This window comes from Desmodus rotundus, chromosome 4 (assembly GCF_022682495.2).
Source record: "Desmodus rotundus isolate HL8 chromosome 4, HLdesRot8A.1, whole genome shotgun sequence".
NCBI classification, from domain to species: domain Eukaryota; kingdom Metazoa; phylum Chordata; class Mammalia; order Chiroptera; family Phyllostomidae; genus Desmodus; species Desmodus rotundus.
In genome coordinates, this window is record NC_071390.1 from 52,113,420 (window position 1) to 52,137,877 (window position 24,458).

Consider the following 24,458-nt stretch of genomic DNA (forward strand, 5'->3'; position numbering starts at 1 on the left):
AATCAGAATCTTTGTGGTTAGAGCACAGGAATATTTATTTTTAAGAGGCATCCCCTAAAAGTGTGGGAAAATCCCTCCCTGGCTGGGTGGCTCAGTTGCTTGGAACATCATTCTGTGCACCAAAGGGTTGTGAGTTCAATTCCCAGTTAGGTGCATACATAGGTCATGGGTTCAGTCCCCAGCTGGGGTGCACACAGGAGGCAACTGATTGATGTTTCTCTATCACATCAATGTCTACCTCTCTCTATCTCTCCCTTTTTCTCTTTCTAAAATCAATAAACATATTCTCAGGTGAGAATTTTTTTTTTTAAAGTGTAGGAGAATGTACTCAGGCACTGTTTATGCAATGTAAAATGTTATAGTCTTCCTGAAAAGCTATCTAGAAATATCAATTAAGGTTGAGAATATATTTACCCTCTTACCCAACAATTTTACTACTGGAAATAAGAAGCGAAAATACCAGTTTATGGTAGCTTCGTTTGAAGTCGCTAAGAACTAAAATAATGCCCATCTATAGCAGAATGGCTAAATACATTATGGTATCCTCAATGTCAAATATTGCCCACCACTAACAAGAATAATTGAATTAAACAAGATGACTTGGAGGGATTTTCATGAAGTACTGTTACGAGAAAAAATATCCTATAATATTAACCCCCCCAAAAGCACTGTGCATGCAGATCTACACAGGATTTTATAAACAGAAAAATAGAGAAATATGCACATTATATTATTACCCAGGAAGGTGGGGAATAAAAGGTAGGGATTGATGTGAGGGGAGGAAAGATAAACAGTAAATTTGTCCACAACAAAAATAGTACGTGCGATCTGATCCATTTATTTAAAATAATTTCTCTGATTTTTTTAAAGCCAATCCATAGGTGACTATGATGGGCAGTCAGATTTAAGAATTACAGGTATGAGGAGAACCAAGATGGCGGCGTAGGTAGACACACTGTGCCTCCTCGCACAACCAGAACTGACAGAAAATCGAACGGCAAGGAAGTCCGACACCAAGGAGATAAAAAATAAACATACATCCTGACTGGAAGGAGGGGCGGAGACAGGCACCGGGGCGGAGAGGACTCGAGTTGCCGTGGTGGGACCGAGACTGGCAAAGTGTGGGACAAACGGGGCAGGCAGTCTGACCACTAGCAGACCCTGCGGCCCCACATTCATGCACAGATAAACCGAGAGGGCCGGACTCAGAGTGGCGGAGAACGGGGCAGGCAGAGCGGTGGGTAGCACCCCGAGGCCCCACATTAGCCCACAGATAAACCAGACAAACGGCGGGGAGCAAAGCAGTTTGCATAACCCAGGGCTCCGGAACAGGAAATAAAGCCTCAAACCTCTGAGTGAAAACACCCGTGGGGGTTGGGGCAGCAACAAGAGAAACTCCCAGCCTCACATGAGAGGTCGTTGGAGAGACCCACAGGGGCCTAGGGCGTCCGCAAGCCCACCCACTTGGGAACCAGCACCAGAGGGGCCCAATTTGATTGTGGGTAGTGGAGGGAGTGACTGAAAACCGGTGGAGAGTGGAGCAAGCATCATTACTCCCCCTCGGCCCCTCCCCCACATACAGCATCACAGCGCAGGGACTCACGGGAACACCTAAGGCTCCGCCCCTTTAAGTAACAGACTCGCCAAGATAAAAAAAAAAATGGCCCAAATGACAGAACACTTCAAAGCTCCAGAAAAAATACAACTAAGCGAGGAAGAGATAGCCAACCTATCAGATGCACAGTTCAAAACACTGGTTATCAAGACGCTCACAGAACTGGTTGAATTTGGTCGAAAACCAGATGAAAAAATGAAGGCTATGCTAAGAGAAACAAAGAAAAATGTACAGGGAACCAATAGTGATGTGAAGGAAACTGGGACTCAAATCAACGATGTGGACCAGAAGGAAGAAAGAAACATCCAACCAGAAAAGAATGAAGAAACAAGAATTCTGAAAGATGAGGAGAGGCTTAGGAACCTCTAGGACATCTTGAAACGTTCCAACATCTGAATTATAGGGGTGCCAGAAGGAGAAGAGGAAGAACAAAAAATTGAAAACTTATTTGAACAAATAATGAAGGAGAACTTCCCCAGTCTGGCAAAGGAAAGACTTCCAGGAAGTCCAGGAAGCTCAGAGAGTCCCAAAGAAGCTGGACCCAAGGAGGAACACACCAAGGCACATCATCATTACATTAGCCAAGATTAAGCAGGAGAGAATCTGAGAAGCAGCAAGGGATAAGGACACAGTTACCTACAAAGGAGTTCCCATAAGACTGTCAGCTGATTTCTCACAAGAGACCTTACAGGCAAGAAGGGGCTGGCAAGAAGTATTCCAAGTCATGAAAGGCAAGGGCCTACATCCAAGATTGCTCTATCCAGCAAAGCTATCATTTAGAATGGAAGGGAAGATAAAGTGCTTCTCAGATAAGGTCAAGTTAAAGAAGTTCATCATCACCAAGCCCTTATTATATGAAATGTTAAAGGGACTTACCTAAGAAAAAGAAGATAAAAAATATGAACAGTAAAAATGACAGCAAACTCACAGTTATAAACAACCACACCTAAAACAAAAACAAAAGCAAACTAAGCAAACAACTAGAACAGGAACAGAACCACAGAAATGGAGCTCACATGAAGGGTTACCAACAGGGGAGTTGGGGGGGGGGAAGGTACAGAGAATACGTAGCATAAATGATAGGTGGAAAATAGACGGGGGGAGGGTAAGAATAGTATAGGAAATGTAGAAGCCAAAGAACTTATATGTATGACCCATGGACATGAACTATAGGGAGAGAATGTGGGAGGGAGGGGGTGGGCAGGATGGAGTGGAGTGAAGGGGTGGAAATGGGACAACTGTAATAGCATAATCAATAAATATATCCAAAAAAAAAAAAAAAAGAATTACAGGTATGGCCCTGGCTGGTGTGGGTCAGTGGATTGCGCACTGGCCTGTGAACCAAAGGGTTCAATTCCCAGTCAGGGCACATGCCTGGGTTGCGGTCCAGGTCCCCATTAGGGGGCACGTGAGAGGCAACCAGGTATTGATGTTTCCCTTCCTCTCTTTCTCCCTCCCTTCCCCTCTGTCTAAAAATAATGTGCTGGCCAAGATAGAGGTGTAGGCAGAAACCCTTCGCTTCCTTGCACAACCAAAAGGATGATAACAACCAATCTAAAATCAACAAACAACCAGAAGTGCCAGAAAATCAAACTGCCTGGAACTCTGACAACCAAAAAATTAAAGAAAAAAAATCAACCAGAACAACCAGATGGATAAGGACCTGCAGCAGGTGGGGCTGGCTAAAGGCAAAACTGAGACTCAGAACTGACTGTGGACTACAGTGGTTGCCATGGTGGGAGAAACTCCCAGTCTCACACCAGGGTTCCTTGGAAAGTGCAGTAGAGCCGAGCAGGTGAGCTGCATTGTTCCCTCTCTGGTCCCTTCCCCACAGGCAGTGCCACAGCACAGCAAGAAGGGTTGCCCTAGCAGGGTGAATACCTAAGGCCCCGCCCTCTTACAACTTAACAGGTGCACCAAGACAAAGAAATATGGCCCAAGTGAAAGAACAGAGCAAAACCTCAGAAAGAGAGCTAAGCGATGAGGAGATAACCAACCTATCTAATGGAGAATTTAAAGCCCTGGTAATCAAAATGCTCACAGAACTGACTGAGCTTGGTCAAAAAATGAAAAAACAAATGAAAGATACCCAAAATGAAATAAAGCAAAATATTCAGGGAATCAGCAGTGACAGGAAGGAAACCAGGAGTCAAATCAACAATTTGGAACAAAAGGAAGAAATAAACATCCAACCAGAATAGAATGATGAGACAAGAATTCAAAAGAATGAAGAGAGACATATGAACCTCTGAGACAACCTGAAACATTCCAATATCTGACTTATAGGAGCGCCAGAAGGAGAAGAACAAGAGCAAGAAATTGAAAACAAATAATGAAGGAAAACTTTCCCAATCTGGCAAAGGAAATAGACTTCCAGGAAGTCCAGGAAGCTCAGAGAGTCCCAAAGAAGCTGGACCCAAGGAGGAACACACCAAGGCACATCAACATTAACTTACCTAAGATTAAAGGTAAGGAGAGAATCTTAAAAGCAGCAAGAGGAAAGGAGCCAGTCACCTACAAAGGAGTTCCCATAAGGCTATCAGCTGATTTCTCAAAAGAGATCCTGCAGGCAAGAAGGGGCTGGAAGAAGTATTTGAAATCATAAAAGGCAAGGACTTACATCCAAGATTGCTGTATCCAGCAAAGAATTCTCCATTCTCATTTAGAATGGAAGGGCAGATAAAATACTTCCCAGATAAGGTCAAGTTAAAGGAGTTCATCATCATCAAACCCTTATTATATGAAATGTTAAAGGGACTTATCTAAGAAAAAGAAGATCAAAAATATCAACAATAAAATAACAACAAACTCACAACTATCAATAGTGGAACCTAAAAGAAAAGAAAAACAACGAAAACAAAAACTGAACAAACACTAGAACAGGAACAGAATCAGAGAAATGGACATCACATGGACGGATTTAGTGAGGAGGAGGAAGGGAGGAATAGGGGGAAAAAGGTACAGGGAAGAAGAAGCATAATTATAAAGAAGTATAAGAAGTATGCATAAAATAGACAGAGAGAGATAAAAAATGGTATAGGAAACAGAGGACTCAAAGAACTTATATGTACAACCCGTGGACATGAACTAAGGGGGCGAATGGTGGAGGGTTGGGTATGCAGGGCAGAGGAGGGATAAAGGAGGAAAATTGGGAAGACTGTAATAGTATAATCAATAAAAAATACTTTAAAATAAATAAATAAAATCTTTAAAAAAGAAAGAATTACAGCTACGATGACTAGAATCGGGTGCTCCTCTAACCAAGTCAAACATGCTTCCCTAGACAAGGAGGTGGCCACTGAAACCTTCTGAAGGGAGTAGACTCTGATTCTTTTAAAGCAGGGGTGTCAAACTCATTTTCACCGGGGGCCACATCAGCCTTGAGGTTGCCTTCAAATGGCCAAATGTATTTTAGGACTGTATAAATGTAACTAGTACTTAAGTAGGGGCAAGGGGCAAGGAGCTCTGTGCTGCTGCTGGGTAGAAACAAGGTGCTGGTCTGGATAAAACAAGGTGGAGGGCTGGGTTCAGCCCTTGGGCCTTGTGGTTGCCACCTGTGTTTTAAAGATACTTAAGCAGAGCCCTGGCCAGGTAGCTCAATTGGTTCGAGCATCGTCCTAATACACCAAGGTTGTGGGTTTGATCCCCAGTCAGGGCACATATAAGACCCAACCAAGGAAAGCATAGAAGAAGTAGAACAACAGGTCAATATTTCTTTCTCTCATCAATAAATAAAAATTAGTCTTTATTTCTTTGAGATAGATTCTAAACTATTATGGATAAATGATATAATGTCTGGGACATGCTTTAAAGCAATCTAGTGGAAAAGGGAAAGGGAAGGGTGCTATAGCTAAATCAATTATTGGCCATATATTAATAATTGGCCAAAATAATCACCATGCAAGTTAGTGATAAGTACGTGAGGGGGTGTATAACATTTACTCTTACTCTTAACTTTTGGATATTCCATGACAAAAAATTATTTTTTATTTTTAAGATGATGTCTGCCCAATTCCATGGTATTATGAAATTTAGAGTGCAGGTCAAGGGCAGTGTATGCGCAACTCTTTAGGAACTACAACATGTCAATAATCTGGTCACAAACACAGTATACTGTATGATTCCATCTATACAAAATGTCCGAAATAAGCAAATCTATAGGCAGAAAATAGATGAGAAGTTGCCTGGGGCCAGGAGAAGGGGAAGGAGGAAATGGGGAGTAACTACTAACGGGTACAAGTTTTCTTTGGGGGTGATGAAAACACTTTAAAATTGATTGTGGTAATGGACAGACAACTCTGTGAATACAACAAAAACCTTTTGAGTTGTCCATTTTAGGTGAATTGTATGATGTGTAAATTATGTATAAATAAAGCTTAAAAAATAAGTCAGAGAAAGGCAAATACTATATGATTTCATATGTGGAATCTAAAAAATAAGAAAAGCAAACGAATACAAACAGAGAATAGAATGAATGGTAGTTGCCAGGGGCTGGGGGAACTGGAGAGACGTTAGTCACAGGGTGTAAACTTCCAGCTGCAAGTTCTGGGGATCGTGACTACAGTCCACGACGTTGTATGACATACGTGAAAGCTGCTAAGAGAGTAGCTTTTAAATGTTCTTACCACACAAGTACTTTGATTATGTGTGGTGGTGGTTGTGTTAACTAACGTTGCTGTGGTAATCTTTTAGCAACAAATACGTGTATCAAACCATCACACTGTATACCTTAAATGTACACAATGTTCTGTCTTTTTATGTATCAATAAAGAACTGGAAAAAAGTACCAGTAATTTGGTGTTTCATAAATGTTTTACAATAAGGTAAGAAAGGATTCCCCCAAAGGCTAGTTGGTTTGACAACCAACTGATAACTGACTCATTAGATGGATTTTTAAAATTAGTTTTTGTTCACTGTCAAAAAAATTAGTGGTTGGTAGGTACACTTTCATATTGATTTTAGGAATATAATCTTCCTGAAGGCTAATTTGCCAGTAAACATCAAGACATTTTTTTAAAGTTTATAACTTTCAACTAGTTATTACTCTTCTACAAATTTATTCTAAGGAGCTTATCAGAAATGTGGTCAAACACTTAAGTTTAAAGATATTCATCATAGTGTGATATTATTAAAAAATTGGAAATAGCCTGAATAGTTAATCATATCATAATCCTGCTTTTTGCAAAAATAAAGCAAAATATAGTAAATATGTATAAAAAAGCTAGATGGCAACTCATGAAATTTGAAGTGTCATTATCAATCATTTTTATTGCTTTAAATATTTCAAGACTATCCACAATGAAAAATGTTGCTATTTTGGGTAATACAAGGGGTTTTTTTTGTTTTGCTTTGTTTTTGTATAATGTTTGACAGTTCATTATATTTTACTTGTACTCTTTTATATGTTGATTATTATTAAAACACTTGACATTTGTGTATTCTTTCTCCCTTATATTACACAGGAAGCTAACTGAGGCCAACTCCAGCTTTTCCTCGTTCTTTAGAATCTCCCCATACTGCCCTGCCCCTGTGCACCTACGGAGCACTTCATAGACACACGTTATTACAAAGTCTACACTAGGACGCACATCCTAAAAAACCTATAATATCAAATCTCATATTTATGTGATAACTCCCAAGAGCTCCTCAGAACATAGTAGGTACTCATTGAACACCTGTTGTTTAGCTGTAATTAAACACTGGTTGGTAGCATGTGAGGAACCCATACCATAAGGAAACTGGTATTCCTGAGCTGAAGATAAAGTTCTCTGAGTTCAATTTCACAGAATGATACATATTTTAACAGTTGGAAGATATCTTTAAAAAAATCATTAAACGAATTATTTCTTTTTTATAGGTAAAAACTTGGCCCTGGGATATTAAGTGAGTTGTCCAAATTCATACTGACAATTAATATGAAGCCAGTGTAATAGTTCAGGCTTTGAAATTCTTAAGTGCATCAATCTAAGTTATAAATAGTCTTCATTTATTCAGTTTCCAGAACTAAGTCTGTCATGTGCATTTAAGGTGTAGACTTCACTCTTCACACAATACTTTTGGAAAGTCAGTGAATGGGTACCCTATAGGCATACTACCTTGAAAATTCCAAATCTGGCAGTTCCTAAAGGGATCAGGGAAGGTCTTGAGATTTCTGGTTCAGTATCATCTGGAAATGCCCTTTGCAGACTTGGCTCAGTGTGGACACCCTCACTGCAAGTTGGATCTGGAAGCTGGGTCTTGGGATGAAGCTGGATCTTCTAAGCCATGGAAGGATGACTTTTCCTCCCAGCCTCACCCATGTCAGGCAGAATCACTCTTAAAGACCTATGAGCCAGTCTTTAGCACTGACTCATATATTGAAGAAGTCTTGGGCATACACTCCTTGGTCTCTTTCTTTAGGAGAGAACTGGCCTATGAGTGACGACTCTGTCCTCATTCGTCACTCTAACCAAAAAAATGTCTAGCCCTTGTCCTGAAGTCTTTATAAATAAAGTCAAAAGTTCTACTACCACCTTCTAAGCTGGGGACAATATTTGGACAGAACACGACCCCATCTCTGATCTTGTCCTTAAGCTTTTGTGCGTCCCCCACTCCCCCATCCCTAGTTGCATTCTTACCTGTTTGGCTAAGTGGGTACCAGGCCACATCCTGCTGCTCCCATCCAGAACAGCCAGTTTGAGAAGCCTGAAGACTGGCCTGGTAGAGAGACTCCAATTCTGAGGTCTCCTGCTCTGTGTCTTGGTTCCAATGTGGATGCAAAAGGATGTGGTTTCTGTCTGGATAGGCTGCACAGGTATGGGGATTTGGGGGGGAGGACTTCATTTCTGGCCCAGGGACCCCATGTTCAAGCTGAGAGTCACAGAGCCTTGTGACATTCACCCAGGAATCCAAAGACAAGGAAGTTCCCAAGTCAACATTGCTGCCCAACTCCTTAGGCCTAGCATCTCTTACTTGTGATGGCTTCCTTTGGTACATATCTGGCTCTGCCAACCTGAGCTGTCCTCCCCAAGTAGTCTCACCATTGGGCAGCCCAGGGTTCATGGCAAGAGAAGGATGATCAGAAGGCTCTTCCCAGGAAGGCAGTCTGTCCCTACTATTCACAGAGGGGTGCTGTTTTGCCCAAGGCCAATGGCCTTTTCCTTGACCCTGTGGGAAAGGAGGCTTAGAGTCAGAGGGGGAAGAGTTCTTCCTTAGACTATTTGGAAAACTTCGGTCCTGGGAACCTGTACCATCTCTTGTGGTGGCACCTTGCATCCTCTGGAACTGTTCTGCCAGAGAGCGGACAAGCCCCTTTGTGCCCGGAAACTCTGGCGTATAGGGCTCCTCACTGCCTCCGTTCACTTTTGAAGTCAACAAAGTTTTGAGGCTTTTGGCTTGGAGGCATTGGTTAGTTCTCTGCACAGTATCAGGAGAGCGAAACACAGATGAAGAAGCAGCAGGCATTACGGGGTGGCAGGCTCTGTAAAGGGGAAGGTCGGGCTGAGCTGATGAACTTACAGGACTACTGGCCAGGCGGTGTGCATCATCTTTCTCACAGGTGGCTGTTCCAGCTGAGCGTGACCAAGCTATCACCTGGGATGAGTCAACAGGATCCCTCTTTTCTTGGAATAGCTCTTCTTGATCGATGCCTCTTCCTTCTTGAGGGGGGAACCTGCTGCAGCTGCTGTTATCATCCCTGTAGCCTTGCAGCTTACCCTCTAGTGGTATATCTAGTGGTTCCCAACCATGATGAGAGTTCTTCTCAGTCGTCCCTGGTGTTTTAGGTAAGCACTGCCTGTGCAACCCAGAGGGGTCGATGCTATCCACCTCAACTGAAGTAAGAAGGTTCGAGGCAGACCTACTGGGGGAACTACGCTGTGGGGCAGACAGGGTGGATGACTCTGGGAAGAGTGATGACTGTGACTCATGGCAGGAAGCAGATGAGTAGACGAAAGAACTGGCCCCAAACTCTGTATTCGTGTAGGGTTCCAGTTGTGCCTCCCGGCTTAACAATACTTGGAGCGGGATAGGCTGTTCACTGAAATAAATGGAGAGAGCCAGTCATAAACTGTCTTGATTGACAAAATCACCTACAGAAAACTTTTCACTCAGTTTCCATATCTAGCTAACCACAGAGGGAATGGTGAAAATAAATGCAAAGACAAGCACAAGTAGAGTCAACAGTTCAGAGGTTCACAAGAGAAGGCACATGGTCTGCTTACACCCAAATAATTGGTAATATTAATCCTCTTTAATACATGCCCTCACCAAAGTTTCACAGAGTAATATTAAGCCCTTGCCAGTATTCTTCACTACCCATGAAGTCCTATTCCAATCATATTTTACTTGCAAATTAAAAAACAAAAATTGCTAGTCCCACATGCAAATGACCTGGAAAGTAAGCAAAGCCTATAAATCACTCATACCTGGGGTCCAGAGAGGCAGAACAGCCAAAAGAACCAAAAGGCCGTATTTACAGAGTACAGGGTGGTTTGAGCTCATGAAATTACATAAAAACCAACCATTTCAAGTGTATTTTCAAAATCTGGATTTGCTTGTATTACTGAGATGTTTCCCCAAACTAATGCACTGTCACTGTCTTAAAATTTGGGAGTGGGAGTCTGCATTTAGTTGGTTTCTCACTAATTGCTTTGTATTTCTGACCTGAAAACTGTATTAGAAGCACTGAAATTAAACCTTGATCACTCACATACATCAAGTGATGTCAGTTTTCTAGAAAGACTTTATCTGCCTAAATTGTTTCTATTCCAAACATATCTGATCGGATTCTCAGATCAGCATTCAACTGCAGGAGTACACAATGGGAGGGAAGGACCCTAGCTATGAGCATCCAATTTGAATAATATACTACAAACTTTTGTGGATACAGTCACTTAGTCACCCTTCCAACATTATGAAGAATATGGTATTTTACTTATATGGGAAACCTAATGGAGTCAAATAGACCTACCTGGATTTGAATTCCATACTGCTACCACTTGCTAGCTGAGAACTACTCGGTACCTTACTTGTCTTATCCTCTAAGCCTGATTTCTTTGTTTACATATATCACTAAATAGTCCTTATCCTAAGGTTATTGTGAGAACTAAAATAAAACATAAAGTGTTTAAACTCAGTGCCTGGGTATAGGCAGTTGTTAAAAAAAAAAAGTTAGGTGCTTCTATCATATTTATATTCTGAAAACCACTCAGGTTTATTAACAGGCAAAATTTACTTTTCCTAAAACCTATCCATTTTAAGTAACACCCAAATTCAAGGGTTAAATGTGAGAATGACATCAATGGCCACAGGAACTTTCTTCCTAGTCCTGACCACAGGCAATCAAAACAAAGGGAATCTTCGTGTTTCTTCTCTATGGTTTCATCAAAGCAAGGAAGACTGCTTTTTCTGCTTCCATGAGGGACAAGAAGCCACTAAAACCTCAAAACAAGTCACAGGGCCTCTACTACAACCTGAAATGTAGCTCGATTGCCATGTCCAAGAACTTAATATGTACAGATTTAATAATCCTATTATTACACAAGTCCAGGGAAAAATTCCCCCACAGGAAATATGAACAAGTGGTCTATTTATTATGCTATACTTTTCTTTACCTTTCTAGGAACTATTAAGAAAAGGACCAGCAGTAGGATGAGCTTTCACTGTATGTATGACCTGAGAGAATCAATTTTTTCGGAGGAGTCTTCTCTCCCCTCTAGTCGCCAAGACAATGAGAGCTCTGGCCGCGGAGCACCCAGGGTCACTTCCTCCCCTGGCATACATCGACTACTGTGGTTCCCAGGCACTACCTTGTTGGCTGAGGGAGGGCCCCTGCCTGTGAGGGGAGGCAGGCTGAGGGTTGCGACGGTTGCTGCGATGATTGCTGCTGCTGCATGCGATCCTGCAGGCTCCGTGCTTTTCGAATACTGATTTGCAACTTCTTATCGACTAGGGCTCTGCTGTGCGTGCTAGAGCTGGCACCATGCAGGGCAAGTCTTAGTTTAGCTAAAATGCAAAAGAAAATATAGCAGAAACAGAACACAAAATACAAACAAAAATAAAAAGAATAAAATTGAACAAAAGATGAGCAAAGATATGCAGTAAAACTCAAAATATGCAGCAGGAATGTAAGGCGTGAACCATGCATGTGCTGCCCAGGGCACAGAGCTGGCTCTGGCTATAAGGAACATTCACAGAAGCCATGGCGGCCAAATAGGTTAATTCAAATTTAAAAAACAAACAAACAAAAAGCTAAACTAAAATGAGTTAAAAAGATAAACTGGTGCTTCCATCTTAGAGGTCGCCACTCATCTTTTGCAACTGACCTGTCTGACTCTGGTCTCCAAACTCTGCTCCCAACTCCCCTTTCCTGATGGCCAACAGCAGAAATAAGATCCAAACCTGCATCTGTCTTTATAGAACACAACTTCTTACGGGTCACATTTAAGAACCAGATACAAATTCTAAGCCTTAGTCCCTTGCTATAACCTAATGGTGCAGTATATCAGAAAGGCAGGGGAGAAACATGAAGAATTAAATATGCAGTGCAAAGTCATAGGCCTGGGAAGTCGCGGCCAATTTATTACTCTCTTCCTTCCATAAGCTGCACCTCACTGGGCAGTGACTGGAAAAAGAACTAACTAATCTCACAGATGAGGTCTAATTTATCTTGGGATAAGTTAGGTAGGCATGGCTGGGTAATCATTCATCTGTGGACTCCTGGCTATTCCAGTAAATATCCACAGGCCACAGTGACAGCACCTGGCACACTTACAAATCTGAAGGGCAAAGACAGCTAAAGGGCCTCTCAGTTTGGGAGAGTAAATGAGGAGACAGAAAAGCTGCTCTTGTTCCATCTGAGTGCCGACACTAATAATACCTGTTATGAAGGTAATCAAAAGTGCCATAGGCATACTGGTTAGAGTTACTTACAGATAGCTTCGTTACAGAGAGCCAAAGCTGCGGCACAGTCTCCCCTCTGTTCCAGGTGCAGCGACTCTTCAAATACTGAATCTGCCTCTTGCAGGGACCTCTCAAAGCCGTCACTCCTCCCTGAAAGGGCCAGCACTTTTCATTTTCATTACAATTGGTTCCAACTTTTCCTATGTACTGTTGTTTCCTCTCAGTGCACACAGATCCTTGCTGCTGAGCCTTTGTTCTACACTTATTCCAACTGTCCATTGCTATTGAGAATTCTCTGAAACAAGTAGGACATCCATTTTTGCCTTAACTAACACCTTACCCAAGGCATGAAAGAGGGTATGTCTTTGTCCACCACATACTCCAACTCCAAGACCTCAAGGAAAGAACAAAGTACTGTCTGTAGCAGAAGGGTGGGTTCTTATACTTTTACTGGCCTGCCCTTCCACAGTGCAACAAGCCACATCTTGCCAACCAGTATCAGAACGCCAGAGATCTCCACTGAGACCTCAGCTGTAGGTTAAGGCAAAAGTGGCTTCACTACTCTGTGGAAAGCCATCTGTTAATGCTTCGTTCCTATATCAATTCACAGTCCTCTCTGCACCACCCTCAACTGAAAAATCAGTACACCTCTTGGGCATAGGTGGTTTACAGTTCCTAACCTCAATGTATCTGTTGAACTGCCTTTGTTGTTGGTTTGCATGAACATACTTTTCATCAGCACTGCTAAGTATTTACTTTTAGCATGCCCTTGCTCACCAAACCTACCTCACAAAAGTTACCTTCCCAAACAGAGAGCATGAGATATTCCTTCCTCCCCTGAAAGTGAAAGTGTGCCAAAGCAGGTGCAGGAGAGTCCAAGTACAGAGCCAGATGAACAAGCAAGAAAGTACTGTAGGGGCAACTTTTGTGAAAGAATCCTAAAGCTTATGTACCCCTTTGTCTTTTCCTCACTCATAACCATAAATTGGTAGTAGCTATAAGTTCACCTACAATTAGGATTAATGGTGAGTTTTCCCAAGCTCAAAGGAAAAAAAAATTAAAATGTCAGAGTCACTTCTACCACAATGTCTCAACCCTCCACTTACCTTAAGATGAAATGGTAAGAAAGGCTCTTCCACACCCCTAGCATTCATTCCCTAATTTACCATGGTTTTTGAAGAGTAATGGGAAGGTGGTGGAAGTAGCAAGTTAGTTCTGAAGAACTTGGCACTATGGGTTCTATGACACCTCCAGAGATGTAGTTCTCCCCAACCTCCAGGCCTGAAGTGTTCTCATAATACTTGAAATCTACTGATTCTATACAACCTTTATAATAACAGGTGGTAGCTACAGCCATTGAAACAAAATTTTCTACAAAGATTAGGTAAACCGTAGTTGACTCATTACTGTCCTCGATTTTAATTCTTATCCTCTAGAATCTTAGCACTCCATTTCTTGCTTTTCCAGGAGAAGTTAAACCAAAGTGTATGGAGAATTGACAATGAAATATAGCCAGACGGACTCCCACTTGACTTTTATGTACTTAACTACTCTAAAGGCAGAAAGGGGGAAAAAGGCAAGGGAAGGAGATGAAAGGACTCCCCTCTCAAAAGCAATATAAACCTGAGATACCAATGTCATATAGCTTGAGGATAGAAAGGAAGACTATCCAAATTTAAGGACAGCTGAGGAATAAGGAATTTAAAACTGATTGGGAGACAAATACAATGCCTTGGTAAATGAAAGCCAACAATTGATTTGAATCAAAAGATTGCAGGATTAGAGGAGAAAAGTGGCCTCCAAGTAGGCCCCCAAATTAGCCCAGGAGGCTTCCCTGTGTATTGATAAAAAGAGGGACATGATCAACAGAAATCAGCCACCCAAATTCGCATTGACTCATATTCTTTACAATGGTTTAGCACAATTTGGTATATCCAGTGATTATGAGTAATAAGAATAATAAATTCATTTTATTAAAAATAAAACAGAGATATAGATTTTAGTATCTATTTGAGGTAGATATCTGAGCTTTTTTGAACTCCTATTTTGAAGGCTAGTTTCTTCTGGTACAAAGTATTCCTAAAGCAACTGAATGTGGGGCAGTTACGGAAGGTTAAGTCAAGTCCACGAAAAACACATGAGATTGGAAAATGGATCATCAGAGGATCAAAAGTCAATCAGGTTCTCTGTTCTTAGAGCCTGTTTGGTAGACTGATGTCCCAAGAGCTCCAGAGGGAAATCTTGAGGGTATGTTTCTGCCCAGCAAGTAGAATTCTCCTCACTGTCAATGTGGCTTGCTCAGTGCCCTTTGTTGCTGTTTCTGAATTGTGACTAGTTTTGTTTACGCTTTCTATAGATGTTCGTGGAACACCTATTTTTCATAATAATACACTATCTGTAATCTGTAGGCTTTAAATAGATGGGCCCCAAATTAGTGCTTGTTTCCAATCAATAGGCCTGTTACCTTCTACTTCATTGAATTAAGATACAATATAATTTTGCTAAAGTGAAGACAAGGAATTTATGAGCTTGGTGTACTTTTTTTCTTCCCTCTTTCACTGTCCCCATCACCGACAACCATTCGTCACCGACAACAATTACCCTGATTCTGCAGTTCATCCAAGTCCATAAAGCGGCTAGGATGAGGGTTAAACCCTTTAGCGGCCTCTAATTCCTTCTCCCGTTTCTTTCGAAGTTCCTGTTCCTGGGCCCTCCTGGCCACTTCTTCTTGCAATTCATCCAGTTCACTTTTGGAAGATATCTCCCCACCTGGAATACAAGCAAGGGAAAAGAGAAGTTACCACATTTCCACAACCAAGACTAAGCACCTTCGGCAGTTACTGCCACTGCATGGCTTTCCCTTGGAGCTCTTGGCTTCGGTGTGGAGTTCGTGTTTTGAATATTGCTTTCCTTATCAGATTCTGGGTGAGACCTGGGCTGTGAATAATAATAATAATAATAACAAACTTTTATTGAGTGTTTTATAACAATAATAACAACATAACAACTACCATTTGTTGAGCATTTACCATGTAACAGGCACAGTTTTAAGCACTTTTACATAATTTCATTTAATTCTCACAACAACTTAATGAGGATAAATACTATTTTTGCCCACATTTTAGAAATGAAGAAACTGAGTCACAAGGAGGGCAAAATAACTTGCCAAAGGTTACAGAGATGGTAAACAGTGGAACTTATAATAAAGTGAGATAGGTTAAATTAACAATCCATGCTCTCTCTTAACCAGTAGGGAGCATTCTCTACCACATGCTGCCCCTAATCGGGAAGCTTCAAGCAAGTCAATTTCTCACCATTAATTTCTACCATCTCTTCCATGTTTGTAAAATGTCCACAGTAGTAAAAATTTAATTAGTGTTTAAAGATCTAAAAGGATGTCCATGTTATATTAAGTAAAAAATCAAGTAACAGAATAATAGGTATAATATGACTTCATTTTAAAGATATATGCCATAACCATAACACTGGTACCTTCAATTTAAATAGGCAACAGGCAGGTTACTGAATGATTTTTCTCATGTAATTTTTTAAATTTTAAGTATATGTTATTGATTATGCTATTACAATTATCCCATTTTTCTCCCTTTTATTTCCCCCTACCCTGCATCCCCATTCCCACCAGCAATCCCCCACCTTAGTTCCTGCCCATGGGTTGTACATATAAGTTCTTTGGCGTCTCCATTTCCTATACTATTCTTAACCTCCCGCTGTCTATTCTATACCTACCATTTATGTTTCTTATTCCCTGTACCTTTTCCCCTTCTCTCCCCCTCTCTCCCCACTGACAACCCCCCATGTCATCTCCATTTCTGTGATTCTGTTCCTGTTCTTGTTGTTTGCTTCATTTGTTCTTGTTTTTATTTTTAGGTTCAGTTGTTGATAGTTGTGAGTTTGTTGTCATTTTACTGTTCATAGTTTTTATCATCTTCTTTTTCTTAGACAAGTCTCTTTAGCTTTTCATATAATAAGAGCTTGATGACGATGAACTCCTTTAACTTGACCTTATCTGGGAAGCACTTCATCTGCCTTTCCATTCTAAATGAGACCTTTGCTGGATACAGTCATCTTGGATGTAGGTCCTTGCCTTTTATGATTTCAAATACTTCTTTCCAGCCCCTTCTTGCCTGCAAGGTTTCTTTTGAGAAATCAGCTGACAGCCTTATGGGAACTCCTTTGTAGGTAACTGTCTCCTTTTCTCTTGCTACTTTTAAGATTCTCTGCTTATCTTTCATCTTGGCTAATGTAATTATGATGTACCTTGGTATGTGCTTGCTTGGGTCCAACTTCTTTGGGACTCTCTGAGCTTCCTGGACTTCCTGGAAGTCTATTCCTTTACTAGATTGGGGAAGTTCTCCTTCACTATTTTTTCAAATAAGTTTTCAATTTCTTACTCTTCCTCTTCTCCTTCTGGCACCCTTATGATTCAAATGTCGGAGCACTTAAAGTTGTCCTGGAGGTTCCTAAGCCTCTCATTTTTTTTGTTTCTTCATTCTGTTCTGGTTGAATATTTATTTCTTCCTTCTGCTCCAAACTATTGATGTGAGTGTCGGTTTCCTTCCCATCACTCTTGGTTCCCTGTACATTTTCTTTTATTTCACTTTGCATAGCCTTTACTTCTTTCTCTATTTTGTGACCATACTCAACCATTTCTATGAGTATCCTGATTACCAGTGTTTTGAACTCTGCATCTCATAGGCTGCCTATCTCTTCATTGCTTAGTTCTATTTTTGGAGCTTTGATCTTTCATTTGGGCCATATTTTTTTTCTCTGCATGCCTGTTACATAGTAAGAGGCAGAGCCTTAGGTATTCGCCAGGGCGGAGCAACCACTATTACAGCATTGTAGCGCTGTACGTGCGTAGGGGTCAGAGAGGGAACAATGATGCTTGCTGAGCTCTCGGCTGGCTTTTAGTCACTTCCCCCACTACCCACAAGCAACTTGGGCCCTTCTGGTGCTGATTCCTGGGTGGGTGGGTGGGTGGGTGGGTTTGTATACATTCTATGACCCTGTGGGTCTCTCCAGTGAACTCTCCTGTGAGGCTGGGAGGTTCTCCTGCCACCACAACCCCCACAAGTTTTTAGAGTCAGAGATTTTGAGGCTTTATTTCCCTGCGCTGGAACCCTGGGCTGCGCAGTCTGTCTCATTCTCCAGTTGTTCCTCCTGGTATGTCCACACGCAAATGTGGGACTGCCGCCTTGCCTCAAGTCCTCTCCACCCTGGCTGCCTGTCTCCGCATCTCGTACTAGTCTGGATGAATGTTTCTTCTTTAACTCTTTGGTTGTCAGACTTCCATACAGTTCGATTTTCTGGCAGTTCTGGTTCTTTTTTGTTTTTAAATTTGTTGTCATTCTTCTTTTAATTGTGCGAGGAGGCAAAGTGTGTCTACCTACACCTCCATCTTGGCCAGAAGTCCTTACTTATGTAACGTTTTAAAAGAGTGATCAAAGTTACCAGATAAAAATATTTATTCTATGCCAGGCTATTACAATTGGATCAAATTGTAAGGCATAAGTAAGGTTCACAATAGAAAGAAGATGTTGAAGTAGTATAGCATTTAAGAAATTTGTTCTAAGTCCTTGCTAAATATCTTTTACCCGTTGAGGAATCATATTGGTGAGTTCTATCTAGCCAATCCAGAATTAAAACTATTAAAGAAATCATAAGATTTAAGTCCTTAGTGTGCTGAAATAGCACTGGCTACCTGAAGAAAAGAGAAGGGGAAGTGGCCTTAGGCTGATCACAAGTTTCTGAAAGCAATTCCCAACACAAAATAAATTAAAATGTATGAATTTTAATAAATCAAATGTATGACTTCATTAGGAGGCATGAATCTCTTCTATGGGTTTCTAATTATAACCTACTCCAGCCCAGTATTTCAGAGATACTTGCTTCTATAGACATTTTTTTGCTCTGCCAGATGTCAGTAACCCATAGCACCCATAAATAAAAGTGTTCATGCCTTTTATTACTGCTGCACACCTCCCTCCCAGCTATCTCTACGTGGCTATCAAGAGAATTGGTAGTCAGACTAGTAATGTGCCTCGTCTCATCTCTACAGGCTGGTACATGGTATTCTGTCCTCTCTTCTCTAGTAAGTTGGTGAGCTCTACATCCAGAAGCTCATTAAATCAGACCATAGTTAGGTTTCTGCCCACACATCTTAGTCCTAATTGATCTAACAGACCACAAAAAAGGGGATGAAACACAGCTTTCAGATAAAACTGACAGCTAAGTTAGTAGTTCCCAGAACTCCTCAACAGACTAAAAAATACTGTGTACTCAACCATCTCCCCTTAGGCATTCCAAAGTCTCCATACTGGGGACACTGTCTAGTTATCACATCAATTTTCAGCTGTAAGTAAAGGATTTATTTTGACCCATTTGAACTGGGTCTCTACTTAAGCGGAATATGTACTAGAAGTATATATGTGTGTTATAAGAGAAATGTAAAAATGAGCTAAAACCTATGACTACCTCAAATCTCTACTTGAAGAAATGCCAATATTCCTTCCTCTTACAGAAAGTATATTTTAACCATTTTCAGTCACTTATGTTTAATGTGAAGGAGTCAAATCATTCCTTGAGAGCTTGCTTTGAAAAGGAGTATGAGGATGCAAGGCACACTCAGGAAATGAAGAACGAAAACCAGGGGTACTGGACAGGCTACAGAGGCAGGGGTAGGGGTAGGTTTGACCTACTTATTTCCCAGTTTTGCCCAAAGCCTACATGTCCCCCTGTGTTGTCTCGATTCATGGTCTTAAACAATAAGAAATGCATTCCCAAGCGGCTGCCTCTATACCAAGGAGAGCCCTAGGACTGATCCTTCTAAGGAATGCAGATGCTATTGACACTGTTCATCAAATTTCTGTTCCTCTTGCTCACACAAGGGGGCTCTCGAAGATAGAAAGAAACAATTTAGTCAAGCTGTGATGAACAAAAAAATAGATACTCCAAAGATGGAACAGCTCAAAAGCCTCCACATCTACATTCTCATAGAATACTCAAAGTGCAACTGTCCTGTAATTTCAAACATTCTCAGGTAAGGTTGTTTCCTAAATAAAACTGGCAGCCAAATCAAGTCCTCCAAATCCATTGTCCTTATGCTTACCTGACAGGGGCTGATTCTTTGTCCAGCCACCCCTGGAGGCTGCGGAGTCCGCCTCCAGGATGCTACTGCTGTGAGACTTTGGGATGTGACGCCAGGAAGGTGCTAACACAGCTGATCTCCTAGCACTTGAATCCCTTCAAAAGAGAAACCAGAATCTAGTGAAAGCAGCAGAAGGTGATAACTAGCAACATTCCTAGGACAAATTCCCTCAAAACACCAACAGAGCATTGCATTAGTACAATTAAAGTATCTGCTAAACTACTTCTGACAAAGTGAAATACCCACTCATTACCCCATCTTATCTCACCTCAATCCACTTTGTACATCTAGCGCAGTGTCTGGCACAAAATGTATTTAATGAATAGGGACTGCCTTCCTCTTTCTTATACCTTTGTAGCATCTTCTAACGTGTAAAACTAAACAAGGTTGAGTGGCCAGGGAAGAGCAATGTTACAGTGTGAGGATGTGGTTATCACCCTGTAGAGGAAGCAATTGCTCCTTGCAAAGTAGTTGTGCTGTCAGGAAACTTGCCTCTGTGGCAACTCCGTAAAAACAATACATGAAGATCTGAAATTTATAAAGCAAACTGGGCCCTAAGGGCAGGGTGCAACAAGGACTATTAAACTGTCATTGTTATCTTAGGGCATTATGAATATCATTGGCCTCATAAAACACAGGGTCCCCAGTGACCCTAAAAAAAGAACCTATCCCAAAATGAATGGCAAGAATAAATAACAATTGGATTTTGTCTCTGATCTTAGGACTATATAAGTTTTGATTCACTAATTCATTCTTTTATTAAAAGTTATTTACTAAACAATTATTTTATAGGTTTTTATTTATTTTTTATTTACTAAACAATTATTTTATACGTAATACTTTAAAAGTTGCCTCTTTTCTCAAATGCCTTTGCTGTTTCTCCCAGCAGAGGGTGCTGCTGCCATAGAAAGTTGATACAGCAAACCGCCCACAAGTTGGTAATAAAGTGCGCCTCTCCACTGAGTTGATAAGCCTCTTGGTGGCTACTGCTGCTGCTAGGGACAATGCCACTATTCAAAGGTCAAACAATACCTGCAGACACTGGAGCTCTCAGGCAGGGCTGCATCCAGGCTGACTGGGCTGCTGCTGTTCCTCTCACTGCTCTCATAGCCAGATTCCATTCGCTGGATCAGGCGAGGGTGCTGCTCTAAAACGTGAGAGCCTGGCCGTGCTGGGACCCAAGGTTTGTATTGAGGGCTTGGCCCACAAGTTTTTAAGTCATAAGCAGGTGGCTTGCTTAGTTCATCTGGTGTAAGTTCTTTAGCTATCCCAATCAAAGGACAAATATGAAAAGGAGGTAGGTTTAGCATCTGCCTCAAATCAAGACACAACTAACACCTCCCTCCAGCTACTACTTTACTGAACTTATCCCCAAAAGACCCAACACTGGGGTAAAAGTGAATCTTGTCAAATCTACCAAAAAACCCAGGTTTTTAAAATACATAAATCATCTTTATTCTAAAGCCAAATTCTTCCCTAATTATTTTCTCACCTGAGTCCTCAGAAAATGGGCTAAGCTGTGTATAGCCACAGTGCTTCCTCTTGTCCTTGCTAAAGATACTGTCAATATTCAGAGACTCCCGTTTGGGTCTCCATGATGGACGATACTTGTTCGAAGAACTGGATTTTGACTCACTGCTAGTGCTCTCTATTTCCCAATCACGAGGTTGTAAAGGCAGGTTCCTAGGAGGTCTTTTGTCCACTTGGTCTCCTCCTTTCCCCCCAAAAGGAGATCCTAGGTTGGTCTGAGAAGCCAGGGATGGTCTGTTATGGATCATATTACTGACTGTCTCTTTAAAATCCCTTAGTCTGTTAGTGCTGCTGGATGGTTTAGAGGCATTCCTAGGAGCCTGCTTCTCTTTCAGTGTTTCTCCTAAAAACCAAAGAATGAAACAAATATAAATGTTTAAAGTGCTCGTGGATACCCAGATCCCAAAGCTGAGAAAGCAAGGAAAGCTCTCTGAGCAGAAAATAGAAGCCACAGTCTGAACTGTGACACGTTTGATAAAGTGAATTGGAAAGAGAAGTAATGCAGAGTGGCTTGCCTTCACTGTGGTACCCTGAGGCCTGTGGCTCATCGCCTTTCCTCCTAACCCGGCCAGAGCTCCTCTTGCGCTCTATCAGAGACCCTTTCTTGGATGTCAGTTTCTGATTACATTCACTATCAGTCAGGTGTCCTAAAAGAACAAGGAAATGGGGGTAAGCTGGTATCTGAGACTGACCTCCATCCTCTTGAGAAATTAAGTCTCCCTTGGGATTCATGGCCGTGGCGCACATTCAGTGCACCCGTGGACTGAATGTTGCAGGGGTTATGGCGACCAGATTTAAGTGTGGCAGGAATCTCTTAATAGATAAATACAAAGAAGCTCAAGTAGTTAATGGGGGCTTCCAAATTTACAATGTTTCCTGAGCAATTACCAGTCCCAATCCCCACTCCTAATTTTTCTTGGTAATCTTAAGAACATATTACTTGATACTTTCTAAAAGGTGAAAGTTTTAAAGACTGTATAAAAATGTCATGTACCAATGTATTTTCACTCTTATAAATAGAAGACAAAGCTTTCCTTTTATTTATTTAGCAACACATACCAAATAAAGCCCAATTTTTATTACATCTGGTATTATCCCCGGTGCCCCAGTTTCTGTTCACAAGAGCTCTGGTTGTGTATGGCTTTAAGACCCAGTTCCATACCTTTCTTAAGTGTGAATCATTTAAAAGAACATTTGAGCTTTGAATAATTCTCATTCCCATCCCCAACCATGCTTCACCAAATGATTAACTTCATAGTTCCTCAACACGAATCGCTGGGAAACCCAGAAGATCTGGGCTTTTTACATAACTTGCCTTCCTTCATGCCCAGTGTGTGTGAATATATGAATATGATTTGACAACAGCAAAGGTCAGATTCCAAAGGATATAATCATCTAAGATGCTGGGAGCCAGGGGTGAATTAAGCAACTGAATTAAATTGAAAGGTAGGCTTAGAGAAAATCCCTAGGTTCTCAAATGCATTAAGAGTTAACAAAAATTTGGTTTCAGTCCTGACTGGTACGGCTCACTGGACTGAGCACTGGACTACAAAGCAGAGGGTCACTGGTTTGAATCCTAGTACATGCCTGGGTTGCAGGCCAGGTTCCCCAGTGCGGGGAGCACGAGGCAACCACACATTGATGTTTCTTCCCCCCTTCCCTTCTGTCTAAAATGAAGTAAATAAAATCTTATTGCTGATACATATTCAGGTATCAGCAATATAGTGATATGGCTACATTTACCGATGCAATCTTTAATTGCTTGTATCTGATCCTTTGCTACCTCTGGACCCATAAGAGATTTAAGAAAGGAAGAAATAACTTGGATCTACTGGAAGTATAAATACTAAACTAATAGAGACATGCTCCCCTACCCCTAGCCAGTCACGAACCTTTAATGCAAACTTGAATATCCTGGAAAATATGCTCTATTTATCCTGTGACTTATCTTCTCCCTAGGTCACAGTTTCAGAAATATGGTTTTAAAAATATCACACTTTGCAGTAGTAATTTATGCAATAGTCATCAAAAGTAATCCAATGTGAATCTGACCAAATCTCTAGATCCAACCACCAATTTATAAGAAATACAGAGAACAAAGAAATGTGCTAAAGTTACCATAGGAACACAATCAACAAAATTTAGAATGTGGGGAATCTACAGGACAAACTACCTAGTTCTTCAACAATAAATTGCAAGGAAAAAGTAAGAGAAACCTATAGATTGAAAGAAACACAAAAGACTTAACCCATTGTAATATGTAGATGTCATTCTGATTCTGAGTCACACAAACAAACCATTAAAAAGTTATGACATTTATAAGAAAATTGGATGTTTAAACACTCATTGGTTATTTAGTGGTTTAAAAGAGCTACTGTTAATATTTTTAAGTGCGATAATGGTATGTTTAAAAATGATTTCTTATATTTTAGATATACATTCTAAAATATTTATGAAAAAGATGACATGTCTGGGATTTGAATAATCCAGCATATTCAGAATAATCCAGGAGAAGGGGAAGTGGGGAGAGGTACAGATGAAACTAGATTGGCTATGAGTTCTAATTGAAACTAGGTGAAACTAGGTGAAATAATTATTGAAACTAGGTGATGGGTAAGTGGAGGGGCAGGATGCTATTCTGTATACGTCAGCACACGTTTGAAATTCTCTATTTTAAAAAAGGGGCCATGCATAGAGTACAAACCGCCATGAACTCCCTAATTCCCAAGTTCTATCCCTTGGGTGATAACTTTCATCTCAGCAGTCATTTGTTCACTGTTCTTCCTTTTATGCCCTGTATTGATTTTTTCCACTGACATGGGCACACTCTGAATAGACTAACAAAAAAATTTAAGAATGTTCTCTGCATGGAACTAACAATAACAATAACAAACAGGCAAGCTTTCATTCTTATGTGTCTCTGTCCTTCAGGAAGCCTAGCAAGGTGACAAGCAAGTGTCCCTTTCCCATAATATGCTCCTTCTCTCAAAGCCCTTAACTTGGGACAAAGCCTGGCATGAGAACGTTATGAGGTACAAAACCACAAGAGTTTAACGGAGCACTATGAGGACAGGGATTAAAAGCACAGCAGAAGAAAAGCAAATTAGATTTAGAATAAACTATCACATCAATAAAATCACATCACAGCCCTGACTGGTGTGGCTCAGTGGATTGAGTGCCAGCCCATGAACCAAAGGGTCGCTGGTTCAATCCAAGTCAGGGCACATGCCTGGGCTGTGGGCCAGGTCCCCAATAGGGGACACG

The 24,458-nt window shown here is 41.1% G+C and overlaps 1 protein-coding gene across 9 annotated transcripts in view; it reads right to left on the bottom strand.

Moving 5' to 3' along the window:
* USP54 (ubiquitin specific peptidase 54) overlaps positions 1 to 24,458 on the bottom strand; it is a 141,625-nt gene that overhangs the window by 8,672 nt on the left and 108,495 nt on the right. For all 9 annotated transcript variants that reach the window (XM_045196157.2, XM_045196158.2, XM_045196160.3 and 6 more), the window contains 8 exons: positions 21,710 to 21,841; positions 21,157 to 21,537; positions 20,697 to 20,928; positions 19,626 to 19,759; positions 15,098 to 15,265; positions 12,527 to 12,646; positions 11,404 to 11,599; positions 8,233 to 9,632 (listed from right to left, as the gene is read on the bottom strand). In XM_045196157.2, the coding sequence (XP_045052092.2) occupies positions 8,233 to 9,632; positions 11,404 to 11,599; positions 12,527 to 12,646; positions 15,098 to 15,265; positions 19,626 to 19,759; positions 20,697 to 20,928; positions 21,157 to 21,537; positions 21,710 to 21,841 (2,763 nt within the window). The remainder of the gene's footprint in view (positions 1 to 8,232; positions 9,633 to 11,403; positions 11,600 to 12,526; positions 12,647 to 15,097; positions 15,266 to 19,625; positions 19,760 to 20,696; positions 20,929 to 21,156; positions 21,538 to 21,709; positions 21,842 to 24,458) is intronic.